The following is a 15346-nucleotide window of genomic DNA, read 5'->3' on the forward strand; positions in this document are numbered from 1 at the left end:
TACCGCCACGTCTGGTCTACAAGTGAGGTCACTACGGAAGGTCAAGTGGTGACGCATGTTTCCCTTCCGGGTTACAATTGTCTCTTCACCTCATCACGGACATGCTGGCCACTAAAAAGACCAGTCCCCGTTTTGAGACTCTTTACCCCTTCCACTCACAAACAGGGCCCCAATGTTCTTCTTTTCTCAAAACTCCTGATCAACATACTGATAACGTGCTTTCTCTCATTGAGAAGGGAACAGACAATATAGTACAATAGTATTCATACAATTCTTTAGGGTTTCAGTAAAAGGAAATATAAAATAAAATAAAATAAAAGGAAAGACAAGTCCATATTTAATCTCTGGAAGCCGGGCTCAGCGAGCACTCACTGTTGCTGCATTTCCATCGAGTTAGAGGTGTGTGATGCCTCCAAAATCTGAACACATGACTGAAATTTGCAAGGTTAAAGTGATCAGAATGATCAGTCTCAGCTGGCTCTTGAATGCCAATGTTTCCTGGCTCTCAATTTATTCGGTATTTGGTGAGCAGTATAGAGGGGCCAATATTAGGGCAGGGGCTGCTGTGTCCAGTCTTGACCTTGGCCCCTACGAAACACAGCTTCCCCTCCCCACAGTGATGCTGCTGGCCTCACAGACATCTGCCTCACCTCTCATACACACCTCACATAAAAACACCCCACTTCTTGGAGGTGCCCCAATGGCGGTGAACCCCATTGGCTTAGGTTGTCCTCCACTGGCCAAAAGAAGAGCTTACCCGTCATCGGGGAATCCCCTCATGCTCATTGGTCATCGCTTAAGATCTTTGACCCTCAACAGGATCCAATATTTTTTTTCTGGAGCCTTTTGAAAAATGCATTCAAGGGTCAGCAGAGCCATGGGTCTGCTTTCAAATTAGTAAAAACATGGAGACAGGTTAATTATAGTTCCTGATCACACAGTTTTCCTGATACGAGTGTTCTCGTGAGACATCACACACGCCTAGGACGGACCCTCAGTCACCACTCAGAGAGCAAATACAAACTTTAGAAAATATAAAGGAAGAAACAAAATCGTACCTAGGGAGGATCATTCAATTCATGATAGAAAGATAAATATTGACTAAGTCTTTGATTATAAATTTAATTGAGATATATATACAATTATATTGGAGAGGCAGTGGATTTTAGAACCCACCCTTTAAGTTTCTACTGAGGCCAAAGTGGGGGTATTAATGGTCTACCAATTTAGGCTGGTTCCTAATTTCCAATGCAAAAATAGGATTGTAATTACTTGTTTTTTTGGGGGGTTTTTTCAAAACAGACCTTTTCAGGTATAAAACTCAATAGTGGCCTGAAATAAAAAATTAAAAGTAAATAAATAAAATTAAACAACAGAATAGTCCATCCAATTGCATTCAGTCTCATATAGCATGCACCACCTCAAAAGAATAGAAAATAAAAGAAAACACTCATATCATCCATCTCATTATTTCCACTTAAAACAAACTTTTTCCTAATTTTTTCTCAATAACCCTTTTGTTAAATTTACTATTTCCAACAGACCCATTTTTACCCATCATAGCCCACATAAATTTTAACCATAAATGAACATAACCATAAAAAATAAAAAGAGTTAATGTTAAAACCTTTTCATCAAAATGACTTAATTATCAATTCGTATTCCATTCAATAAGCTTGTTCACTCATCTTTATCTTGTTGACATTATGCTTAATCATACTAAATACCAAATTATTAATCACCATGTTATTAGTAAAACATTCAAAATCATTCATCAGGGTTTTCTTTAAAGTACCCTTTTTTAATTTTCTTTTATTCTCAATGTCTTGTTCATTAAAACTCTTCAGGTGTAAGCTCCAAATGACCAAAATATTAAACCTCTTAATTCATGTCACTTGGTAGTGAAACTTCATCAAATCCTCACTAGCCTTATCTTGCCACTTACTCCCAAACGTGTCATAACTTTACAAAGAACTTGCAGATTCATAATTTTCCATATTACTTTAAATTTGGACTATAAGTCATCATCAATTTCTTTAAAGCTGTTTTAGAATGATTTGTTCATCCATATCACTCATTTATATCTATATTAACTCCATTTAACTTTACGGGTGTTCCTAAATTCTATTTCACAACATTAATCTTTGGGCTATTTCTCATTATTCTTCTATCAATCTGCAGATGCCACACAATATGATCATTATTGTTTCTTATCTCTACTCCTCTACAGAAACCAAAATATTATATTCCTCTTATCTCAATCCCAGTCACACAGAAAGACTTAAAGTCACTTGCTTCTTTAACATTAATTGTGGTTCTCTATGTAAATCAAAATGTCATAAAAAAATAAAGTAAAAATAAAACTTTTCATTTTTAGAAGTTATCTCTTTGGTCGCTCTCCGGCCTTTCAGAATTTTGAGGGAGTCTCTGGATAATTTAGATAGTGACTTCAGCCAATTTGTCACTTTGTCTCTGCCGTCAAGTCTATAACATTTACGTCTACCATTTTTAATCAATTGACATTATTTAAATTTAAGCCCTCAGTTAAATTTAGACAAGGGTTTTAACCCATGATGGACGGCAATCTTTAACTTTACAATTCCACTTTAACTAATCCAGAGAGTAATTCAAATCAACATCATAAATTACAAAAGTCGTCATAACAGACAGAGCTGGATAATAATCCATTTAAAGCTCGTCCCGTGGTCTGGATCATCTTTTCACCAGATCCCTTCCAAATTATCAGTTTCTCTAAAGGTTGTCGTTTACCTTAACCCATCTGTAATGGTCAAATACTCATTCCAGAGGTTAATGACACCCCATCAGGACAGTACAGTTCTAGGAACATACAAAACATAAAGAGCAGTCACACCCACACACACATTAAACATGAATTGCTCATTCTCAAATTTTACTTTTAGTGTTTACTCAAATTATTATGAAACTCAGCTTTTACGTCTGCTCATTATTAATTTGTCTCTACAAAAGTCAGCTGGGTTGTTTTGGTTCTGATATCATTTCTTTGTTTTGTTTCAGCTTTAGCAGGGCGATAACAAATTGCAACATCCCTGCTTCCACAAGCAGTCTCTCTCTCTCTCTCTCTCTCTCTCTCTAACCTTTTTAACAGTCTTCTAAGACTTTAACTTCAATGTTAAATTCATCTCATACCTTTTTAAAGACTGTTTTCCCTAAAACATGTCTTATTATTTCCAAGTGATGCCATGTGCTTTTACTCATCAATATCTTCTATCATCTGTGGCACAGGCTCAGATATCAGCCTTGAGCTGGTTTCGAAAGAGAGAGAGACTTCTATGCATTCAGTACTGGTACTGCATTTTCATAAACTTTTTACTTGTCACTCTAGCACAGCATAAGACTTGGCTAGAGATCACATTTGTTTTCCAATAAACATCAGACTTCACACTAGCTCAGCGTAAGACCTGGCTAGAAATTAAAATTGTTTTCAAATAAGCAACAGACATTTTCCTTTTAACTCTATCCTTTGCCAGAATTGACGGTTCCAAATAACCATAATTTTATATTTGTCTTTTGCCCAAACAATAAATTTAAACTTCAAACATCTAAATTGAGTCTGAGTTACCCTTCCAATTTTAGCCCCAGTACCAGAAATGACATGGTGGGGCAGATTCAGATAAGCGAATTGTTTTATTACAGCTCTGCATGAGCTTATCTTTTGAAACCAAAACATCAGCTTCTAGAGTTTTTAGCTTTTAACACCAATTCTCCTACAGTGTTTTTACCAACATCCAGTCAAATAAACTTTATCAGAATTTTTCACGAGTCATTTTAACATTTTTATCATTTAAACCCTCTATGTCTCTAATTATATAGTTACTGCCATTAATTTTTAACCTCATAATTTATTTTAAAAAGATCATGGATCTTTCCTTTAAAAGGAATTCCTTAAGACTTCAATTTATTGAACTTATTACTTATTTCCTTATTTTCAATCTGTGCACCTCTGTTTAAAATCCCTCCGTGTCCGTGACTATATCTGCTTTTTCCTTTTTCTTTTCAAAAACAACTTCAAGTTCTTTTACTCAGACTACACAGACCAAATCCTACATAATTTTCAGTGATTTCTGCCAATTTATCTCACAAACAGTTAGGAATTTAAAATTTTTCCAGTCTTTTAGCTTTTAGTCGAGTTTCTGATTACCTTTTCCAATTAGAATTAAAACCTTTGCTAACCATTTACTTGATAATTCTTTCAAATTTCTTTGACGTCAGGGCTTCAGAGCAGCGCTGCTTACAGCGTTTGCCATCTTTCGTCTCAAAATCTTTATCTGGACTGATCATGTCATTCAAATTTTTAGCCATCATTTTAGTCAAAGTTCATACTCACCTGAAATTATACCAGCAGAGATGGAGGCGACGATCTTTAACCAACACAGCTGTGGCTTCTGCGTGATGAAACTGCAAAGTACACTTATACGAAAAAGTCACTTCCTGGTCCATTCCAATTTGGGTCATACCTTACATTTTACTCGGGATCGTTCCTGATGCATCCCTGGCAAACAATCCCTGAATCTATTTTTATTTTGTTTAACTAATAACTTAATCCCTAACTGTCTATTGTCCTAAATTCGGGGGCCCCCTGTCTGAGTTGGAAGAGACAGAGAAGGTTTGCGGTGGTGCACTGGTCCCCTTTGTCCAGTGCCGCATGCCCCTTTAGGAGTGGTGTCTTCACCTTAGCCCTTAATCAGCTCTCTCATCTTTAAGCATGCCTCTTTTTCACCCCGGTACCAATCTCTAATTGGCCTACCCGAGCGCCTTCTTATACCCCTTTGTGTTTCTCAAAAGCTTTATTCTTGACTTACTCAAAGATAGCGGAAACACAACCCGTAGTATAATTATTCCCTACTTCCCATTGAAATAAGGCTCTCCCGTTCCCCTAACCCAGTCTCTTCCAGTCAGACAAGTCTAATAATAAAAATATACTACCTTATCTACTTGTTTGCCAGAGGTGTACCAAGGAATGATTGCCCGCATTCTCCACCAAAAACTGTTGGGGTAACAGCTTAGGACCCAGGACCAGTAGTGAAAAATGAAGACCAGGAGTCAGGAGTCAGATTAATAAAAGAAAAATTTACTGAAGAATAGTTTGCAGTTTCATCAGCAGAAGCCAGCTCAAGAGGAGTTCGTAGGCCGCTCTCCCTCTAACAGTCTCCCCGCCTCCGTCTAACGTACATACAATTTTCTGAACAGTTATACTGTTTTCAAGGTCTAGACACGTCATTACTGCCATGTGGAATGATTCTGAGATTGGTTCTAACAACATGCAATGTAAGCAACTTTTCACACGTAGACAGATAGGAGCATATATCACTAAAAAAATGCGTAGACTTGATGTCGCCCAGGCCCAGATTAGTCCCCAGTGACCTCGGAGGTCACAGAAAAGACGCCTCCAAGTCTAGAATCGTCTGCCGAAAAGACCATCTCCAATACTGGATCTGCACAGAATCATGAGATGCACACACAAAGCTCCACAGAATAACAGTTTCCATCAAGGTTGGGAACATCTTAACTAACTATCAACAAAGCACTTCTCCAAAACATGCTGATACTACATTTAGTACAGGAGTGAATTTATTCTATTTAGTAAGAAAAGCATATAAAAGAGGTACATTTCTCTGAGTCCCCACAAGAGTCCCATAGCTGTGACATAGATGACCCCAGGGGTCACTTTAGTAAGACATACAGTTAACACATGCTGAGCACTCTTCACTCCCTGGGGTGTTATTACAAACACCAAGGACATTTTCCTGTCAGCACGTCTTGACACAGACTCAGAGCAGCACCTAAAGAATGTGGATTCAAAAGCACACAGCAACTAAAACACTACAATATCCAAAATCACTCCTTGAATATAGAGAACTGATTTATCAAATGTAGGAAATGGTTATAACTTGATTATCATTAATTCTTATTTTAATATTGAACATAAAATCATTCTTGAAGGATATGTGTCTGATGAAGAGACAAGTGATGTTTGGCTTGACCCTTGACCCTTCATTTGCAATGTCAGATTCAGTGCCCACTGTATCTCACCTGATCGCTGAACTGCATACTGATGTCTGTTTAAACAATAACAAACATTAATTTAGCTTAATTACAATAATACAAAGTCAAAGATTATTCTCACTCAATACATCTCATATTTTCAATCTTATTAAACCATCTGTTTGTAACACTCACCATTTTGTCCTGCCTGGCGCTTGCGATAGTAGATTACACCAGCGGCAGCAACGTACAGCAGAACAACAGCAACGACAGCAACACATATAGCAGCCGAATCTGGAACAGCCGAAGCCAGACCAGAATCTGGAACAGCTAAAGACAGACCTGAATCTGGGACAGACAGTCATGTTATTATTTAGAGAGTCTTGTTTGTTGTGACAACTGTGACTTGGGGTCTGTTCTTCGTACGTGGCTAACTCAGTTAGCTGGATTTGATTGCTGACAATTTGGCATGATCTTGGATTGTATGGTTCTTCGAAGCTCATCCTGGACTTGCTGTCATAGCAACAGGTCCGCAAGCTTAAACCTGTTCAGGAGGTCTGCATAAGCTTCATTTGGATTCCAATATTATGAATGCATGGATGAACTTTATTTTTAATGTTCATTTCTGATCACGGATTCTTTTGTAAAGAGACTGGATTTGCAGACAGGATGAGATTACAATGAATCAACACACTAATGTGAGTAAAACATGTTTTTTATATGTGATAGTATTGCATTGTTACAGATCGTTTGATATAGATCTATTGATTGGTGTCTTACATACCTTAGCATGCTGTCAAAGGCTGAAGAATACTTTATTTGTGGTTCTTGATGTAGATTGTTCACTCTCTTGACTTGATATTTGAAGGAAAAATACAATCGCGGAAGTTTTGATCATGCAGTCTGCAACGTACTGGCGCGCGCTTATATCCACCGATCGGGCGGGCCAAGTAATAAAAAAATTGCATTCCAATCAATCGCGGGTGGATGAGAGATAAATCATTGTGTTTGTTGATAAAGACGTTTTGCGAGCCCTGTTGGACAAATTGTTCCGGTTGCCGTTTTCCCATACGCTTCAAAACAATCCCTCACGGTGTACTCGCGGGGAGCCGAAGCTCATTAAATATACAAATCTTATCCAATCCTAGCCGTTGGCGTTCACTTCCAAGTCTTCAGTGTGGCATGCCCATAAAATCCGAGCGTGCAGGAGAGAGCCTCAAAACCAGCAGGGTAGAAAATAGCCTATTACTTATTCATTATGATGTTTTTGAATGTAAAAACCACACAAACGTCATAAGTTGACCTCAGACAACAGTATATATATTTTTTAAAAAGCCAGTTCATGACACCCTTAAAATCTGTCCCAGCCACTGCTACTTTATTACAAGAGTTCATGACTGAACCAGGGGCAATAATCATTTTAAATAATAATAATATAAAAATGTATTTGAAAATATTATAATGTTGTGTAAATACTATAGACACAGCCACTTGTTTGAGAGCTTTATTTGTGATTCAATAATTACTTTATAATTGTATTGGAGTCTTACACATATGTTGTACAGTTATTCTTAGCCCTGCACTAATTTGAGTGATGACGGATATTATGGGATGGCTTGATGCAGCGCAAGAGATGCAGAGAACTTGATCTTGACCCTTAAGAAGCTTTAATGCTGTCAAGTAACAAATCTGCTTCAAATTGAATTAAATTAAATGAATTGCTAATTACAACATTGAAATAAAAATGTAAAGTACAAATATGATAAAATCGTGAATATAAATAATTTGGAATCATGTTTAAAAAAAAAAAAATCATCATTTATCTATTATAACTTTTATGTTGGTTTGGTCATTTGGCTGTTTCCTTATAAAGGTCCAGAAATTCGTCAGTTTGTTTTTTCGTCATGTTTTTAATTATATGACGTCATTACGTTGCTGTCTTGACACCAGCCAATCGCTGCATTGCTGATTGTGGTTTCGAGTATCGATGCATCTGCCTTCTTCTGGGAACACAAGAAGAATAATCTCAGATAACTTAATCCAGATATTTTAATCCAATCCGCAAATTCGTTTTGAAGAACCAAAAGCCAGTGATCAGTTATCCCCCATAGAAGATCTGGGATCTGTCAAATCGTCGCAGATGTATTAAATGAGGTACGAAGAACAGACCCCGGATGTGCATGTTAAAGACCACAATGAAAACATTTACTGGGTCGATTTGAACATTTCATACTGTTTTCTAAATCTGCTTAAATGTGCATTGTATGAATTTTAGCAGCATCTAGTGGTGAGGTTGTGAATTGCAATAACACCGCTCACCCCTTCCTTTCGAAGCACATAGAGAAGCTACAGTGGCCGACACAGGACAAAGATGTCATTGTCTGAGACAGCAGAGAGTGAAGTGACTAGTGCTCTATAGAGAAGTTTGCCCGTTCAGGGCTACTGTTATGCTACTCATAACCCCCACCACTCCATGTATTCTAATGGACGCGAGACAAACTAAACAATCAAATTACACTTATAATTTAATTCCAACATATTTTTTACAGGGTTTTTATCACACTGATTTCATTTCAAGTGTTCGTTTTCAAGAGTTAGTCATTTGATGCTATAAAAACGGGAGGTGTGACGTCATGATTGACAGCTGAGATTGAGTATGGAGATAGAAATGGCGGAACAGAAGGGCACAGGCAAGCATGTAAGTATAAGTGTTCTTTATTAAGTTGAGTGAATGGTGACTGGGTGCATATATAGTGAGAGTCTCTGATGAGGTGCAGGTGCAGCAAATCAGTATTCTGGTGAATGTGAACGAGTGGGCGGGTCCTGGTGATTAGGTGATGATTGGCACAAACATAGCTAATGGTACATTAAGGCCCCGTCCACATGAAGCCAGAGCTTTTGTCAACCGCCAAAAAATCTGATCTTTCTTTTCCCTTGTTTCAAGAAATAACTGTGAACACGAGAGCACTGAAACCGAATCAAAACGATGTAGTATACATGCCAGACCATTATGTGGTGCTGTAATTCTGCCACAGAAATGCACTAAAAACGGAGAAGAAGAGTTGTGGCTAGAAGGGGTACAGCAATGGTAGGAAGTGAAGCAAAAATCTAAGAAATCCATAGACACCACTATTATGATTTTCTATTTATGTTAATTTATGAGCACATATAGCCATTAGTCATATCTCATGACCTGTAGGTGGGACGCTTTTCCCAAATTTGGCATGTAACATCAGATCATGGGTCCGATGAAGCGTACTAATGTTCGTTTCGATTGATCAAAGTTTGGCTGAAGTACAGCCTCAGAACCAATTTTGGGTTGACCTTGTTAAGTTTGCGACAGCATAACTTTTGAACAAAGATGAATAAAAGAATTCGGTTTAGTCATGGCTATGTGGCTAAGCCCAAAGATAATTTGAGCCAATTTTGAAAAAAAAAAATGGACAAAATGTGAAGGAGGAGTAGCAAAAAAGGAATACTTTTCAAAATGGCTGCTACTGTAATGGGCGAAGTCTTGATGTAAGATGTTGAATGTGATCAGCATGAAGATACAATAAATGACTAAATGATACTCACTAGTAACAGTAACACTGAAGCTCCTGATGATGCTGATTGTGTTGCTTTTGATTTGTAGTTTATAAAGTCCAGCATGTTCGGTTCTGGTGTTTGTGATGGTCAGATATCCAGCCTGATGATCCAGCTTCAGTCCGTCTCTGAATCTCTCTTTACACTGATCCTCTCTACAGATCTGACTGAGACCTCCAATGATTTCAGCGATGAGAAAGTCATTAAAATACCACATCATCAAATCATTTGGGTTTTTTATTTCACCAGGATCAAAAGTGACAGATTCTCCCTCCTTCACTGACTTTCTCTTCATTTCATCTCGCTCAGCAGCAGAAACAGCTAAAACACAAACCAACAGATGATTGGAAAGATAGATATAAAAGTGATTTCCATGGTCTTTTTTGACTTTTAGTCTGAAATGCAAAACCCACATGTTGGGTTTATAAACACATTTCAAATCCTTTGCACTTACTTATGAGTATGAAATAACAGACACATTTAATAGAAGGTGATCAGAGATGAAAAACAAAACTTCTCCAAAACAAAACTGTTAAAACTAAATGTTTCAAAATCACACTGAACTATATTTGTAGTTAAATCCACAAATTCCACTTTAACAGTAAATGTGTTTTTGAAGAAATTTTATACCGTGAATTATTATACAGGTAAAGAGACTTATAAAACTGAATATCACAGCAAAAAATATTGCTAAAACCCATTATTGATGTGATTTAAATGCACAACATTGTAAAAAAATCCTAATTTTACGGAAAATAGCTCTTTTTTTTACAGTCCGTCTCTGAATCTCTCTTTACACTGATCATCTCTACAGATCTGACTGAGACCTCCAGTGATTTCAAATTTTTTACAGAAATGTTATACTGTGAATTATTATACAGGTATTGAGACTTATAGAACTGAATATCACAGCAAAAAATATTGCTAAAACCCATTATTGATGTGATTTAAATGCACAACACTGTAAAAAACAAAATCCTTATTTTTTCCGGAAAATAGCTAAATGTTTTACAGTATTTTTTTGTAATTTTAAATCATGTTTAAAAATATGTAATATTACCTGATAACAATATCTGTAAATTAACAACTTGACTGTTATTTTAAGGATTATATCATTAATGACAAATTACAGTAATTCTCATTTTTCTACAGGGAAATTACTGTATTATTTATACAGTATCATACAAATGTATGTAAAACAGAAATTATCCGTAATTAAATATGTAGCTCATTATTTTAAAGATTTATGTCCATACTAACAATTTAACATTATTCTTTGTAATTTTAAAGTACATCTTATTAGTTTTAATTTTTACACTGTAAAAAAAAACATCTTAAAAGCCCATAAAATTAAAGTATAATATCTTAATTCAAATAAAGTGCAAAACCAATAATTTTACAGACATTTTCATTAAAAGTTTTAGGGAAAACGCTGTTATTTTACAGGTTTTTCCTTATTTAAATTTAGATATTTCACTTTAATTTTGATTTCAAATGACTTGATTTTAAACATAATGACTCACCATAACAGAAAAACTGAAGGTATTGTGACTGCTGCTGCTGAAGATCTTTAGATGATAAAGTCCAGAGTCTTCAGTTCTGATGTCTGTGATGGTCAGAGATCCAGTCACATGATCCAGCTTCAGTCTGTCTCTGAATCTCTCATCACTATATTTACACTGAACATCTGTGCAGAGGAAACTCAGATCTCTAGTGATTTGTGCAATGCGGATGTCATAAAAATACCATCTAATCTCTTCTTGTTGGTTTGTTTTAACATCAGTGTGTAGAGTAACTGAATCTCCCTCCATCACTGACACTCTTTCTGTATCAACACTGAAAAAACCTGAAGAAATGAACAAAATGATAAGCCAAACAAAATTATACAACAGGAAAGTGCTGTGAATTGTTATTTTCTAACATAAATATTGTGAGTAGGGAAATAAGTGTACGGACAGTTCTCACTTCCCATAGTGGATCAGACACCCACAAGATCAGAGATGAATATATTTTCTTAGTTTCATCGCTAAATTATACTCACTAGTGACATTAACAGCGAAGCTCTTTATGATGAGGAATCTGATGCTGCTTATCAGTAGATAATAGAGTCCAGAGTCTTCAGTTCTGATGTCTGTGACGGTCAGAGATCCAGTCACATGATCCAGCTTCAGTCTGTCTCTGAATCTCTCATCACTATATTTACACTGAACATCTGTGCAGAGGAAACTCAGATCTCTAGTGATTTGTGCAATGCGGATGTCATAAAAATACCATCTAATCTCTTCTTGTTGGTTTGTTTTAACATCAGTGTGTAGAGTAACTGAATCTCCCTCCATCACTGACACTCTTTCTGTATCAACACTGAAAAAACCTGAAGAAATGAACAAAATTATAAGCCAAACAAAATTATACAACAGGAAAGTGCTGTGAATTGTTATTTTCTAACATAAATATTATGAGTAGGGAAATAAGTGTACGGACAGTTCTCACTTCCCATAGTGGATCAGACACCCACAAGATCAGAGATGAATATATTTTCTTAGTTTCATCGCTAAATTATACTCACCAGTGACATTAACAGCGAAGCTCTTTATGATGAGGAATCTGATGCTGCTTATCAGTAGATAATAGAGTCCAGAGTCTTCAGTTCTGGCGTTTGTGATGGTAAGAGATCCAGTCATATGATTCAGCTTCAGTCTGTCTCTGAATCTCTCATCAGCAAATAAACACTGAACATCTGTACAGATAAAACTTAGATCTCCATTGATTTCAGCAATGCGCACGTCATTAAAAAGCCATTTCATCAAATAATTTGGGGGTTTTGTTACACCAGGATCTAAAGTAACAGATTCTCCCTCCTTCACTGATTTTCTCTTCACATTATCTCGTTCTGCAGCAGAAACACCTGGAACACAAACCAACAGATGATGGAGGATATTTTCACTGAAAACAACAAACACACCATGAGAGAGCTGTGGATATGAAAATGTCTGTACAAGCCCTATACCAGTTTTTCCCAAACCTGTCCCGAGTCACAAAAAATACAAATTTTCAGCTCTTCCCAATCAAGCACGCCTAAATCAACTCATTAGCTCATATAGAGCCTTCAAGACATGGATGTGACTCACCATAGACAGAAATACTGAAGAGCCAAAGAAGACTGTCACTGCTGCTGTTGATCTGTAGTTTATATTCTCCAGAGTCTGTGGTGTTGATGTCTGTGATGGTCAGCGATCCAGTCCAATGATTCAGCTTCAGCCTGTCTCTGAATGTCTCATCAGCATCTTCACACTGAATATCTGAACAGTTTTTATTGGGAATTCCATTGATTTCAGCTATGAGAGTGTCATTAAAATACCATTTAACCTCTTCCTGTTGGATTTTTTCAATATCAGTGTATAGAGTGACTGAATCGCCTTCCATCACTGACACTCTGTCTGAACCAACATCGAAAAAACCTGAAGAAGAAATGTAGGCCATCAGATAGGCTATTCTTAGTTCAAGCGTGAAAATGTTGCGCCCGTTGTTGGTGACCTAGTTTTAATCGCCGACCAGACAAGAGATTATGACAAATACAACCCCAAATCAGAAAAAGTTGGGACAGTATGGAAAACGCAAATAAATAAAAAAAGAAGTGATTTCTAAATTTACTTTGACTTGTATTTCATTGCAGACAATATGAACAAAAAATATTTCATGTTTTGTCTGGTCAACTTTATGTCATTTGTAAATATGGATCCTTTCCTGTCATTCAGACCTGCAACACATTTCAAAAGAAGTTGGGACAGTAAAGCATTTACCACTTTGTAATGTTGCCATTCCTTTTCACAACACTTAAAAGGCGTTTAGGGACTGAAGACACCAAGTGATGAAATGTTTCAGGTGTAATTTTGTCCCATTCTTCCTGCAAACAAGTCTTAAGGTGGGCAACAGTACGGGGTCTTCGTTGTCGCATTTTGCGCTTCAAAATGCGCCACACATTCTCTATTGGAGACAAGTCGTGACTGCAGGCAGGCCAGTCAAGTACCCGTACCCTCTTCCTCTGCAGCCAGGACTTTGTAATGTGTGCAGAATGTGGTTTTGCATTGTCTTGTTGAAATATGCATGGACATCCCTGGAAAAGATGTCTTCTTGAAGGCAGCATATTATGCTCCAAAATCTCTATGTACTTTTCAGCATTAATGGTGCCTTCACAGAAGTGCAAGTTACCTTTGCCAAGGGCACTGACACAACCCCATACCATGACAGACCCTGGCTTTTGGACTTGTTGCTGGTAACAGTCTGGATGATCCTTTTCTTCTTTGGTCCGGAGCACACGGCGTCCATTCCTCTCAAAAAATACCTCAAATACTGATTCATCTGACCACAGTACACGTTTCCACTGTGTGATGGTGTGATGTAACTACGTATTGTGGTACTTGACAAAGGTTTGCCAAAGTAGTCCTGAGCCCATGTGGTGATATCGCTTATAGATGAATGACGATTCTTGATGCAGTGCCGCCTGAGGGATCGGAGATCACGGTTGTTCAGCTTAGGCTTGCGCCCTTGTCCTTTATGCACTGAAATTCCTCCAGATTCCTTGAATCTTTTAATTATGTTATGCACTATTGAATGTGAAATATCCAAATCTCTTCCTATCTTTCTTTGAGGAACATTGTTTTTAAACATTTCAATCATTTTCTCACGTATTTGTTGGCAAACTGGCAATCCTCGGCCCATCTTTGCTCCTAAAGGATTAGACCTTTCTTGGATGCAGCTTTTGTACCAAATCATAATTACAATCACCTGTTGACATCACCTGTTTCAAATCACATCATTATTTAACCATTTTACCTCATTACTAGCCCTAAATTGCTCCTGTCCCAACTTTTTTTGAAATGTGTTGCAGGTCTGAATGACAGGAAAGGATGCATATTTACAAATGACATGAAGTTGACCAGACAAAACATGAAATATTTTGTGTTCATATTGTCTGCAATGAAATACAAGTCAAAGTAAATTTAGAAATCACTTCTTTTTTTTTTATTTGCGTTTTCCATACTGTCCCAACTTTTTCTGATTTGGGGTTGTACATGTCTTACAGTTGTCCAGCAAAATACAAATAAATTTCTGTCGAATATAGCCTAAAGCTAGAGTTGATAAGTGAGACCGCGTCCCGTTAGCTTAGGCAATATCGTTGACAGGAAAAAGATTATCCTAACGTAAATGTCTTACCATCCACACGTAAACACAACAGCAAGAGACAAATAAAGCCATGCTTCATTTTCAATGTTTGCAGAAAGGCGACTGCCGATTCAGTGAAGTAAAAAGTGATCTGTTCTTTTGTTCTACTAGTAGCCTAAGTGAAAGTAAACTGGGAGGCTCAATAGGAACCAATGAGGCGGGGGTACACTGCGCGAGTTCGGACCCTCGGGGGTAGGGACTGGGAGGCACGACAATCACGACAATCACTTGAGCTTTCGCCGCAACATTGAAGGCTCCATTCATTGGGGTGCGTCACAATAAACTCCCTTGTTCAGTAGTCAGGGCACTGATCAAGGAGGGAGCCCATTGACTGATTACCTGCTCAGTCAATGCCCTAACTACTGAACTAGGGAGCTGATTGTGACGCACCCCAATGAATGGAGTCTATAGGCTTCGGATAGGGAAAATAAATAATTTTCTTTTGTGATTTTTGTTGAAAAGCAGAGAACAGCAGCCATTCCTTTCAACAGAAACAACCAGAGAGAGAGAGAGA

The 15346-nt window shown here is 37.3% G+C and overlaps 1 protein-coding gene across 1 annotated transcript; it reads right to left on the reverse strand.

The window, feature by feature from the left end:
* Positions 1-3350: 3350 nt before the first annotated feature.
* Positions 3351-14991, reverse strand: LOC307120347 (uncharacterized protein). Its single transcript, XM_079807353.1, has 8 exons — positions 14824-14991; positions 12738-13067; positions 12176-12514; positions 11651-11980; positions 11133-11455; positions 9601-9930; positions 6220-6372; positions 3351-6098 (listed from the first exon to the last, which is right to left on the reverse strand). Exons 1-6 carry the CDS (start codon positions 14870-14872, stop codon positions 9901-9903), a joined length of 1401 nt encoding a protein of 466 aa, XP_079663479.1. The 5' UTR covers positions 14873-14991; the 3' UTR covers positions 3351-6098; positions 6220-6372; positions 9601-9900.
* Between the last annotated feature and the right edge of the window lie 355 nt (positions 14992-15346).

Source organism: Gobio gobio (assembly GCF_949357685.1).
Source record: "Gobio gobio genome assembly, chromosome: 24".
NCBI classification, from domain to species: Eukaryota; Metazoa; Chordata; class Actinopteri; order Cypriniformes; family Gobionidae; genus Gobio; species Gobio gobio.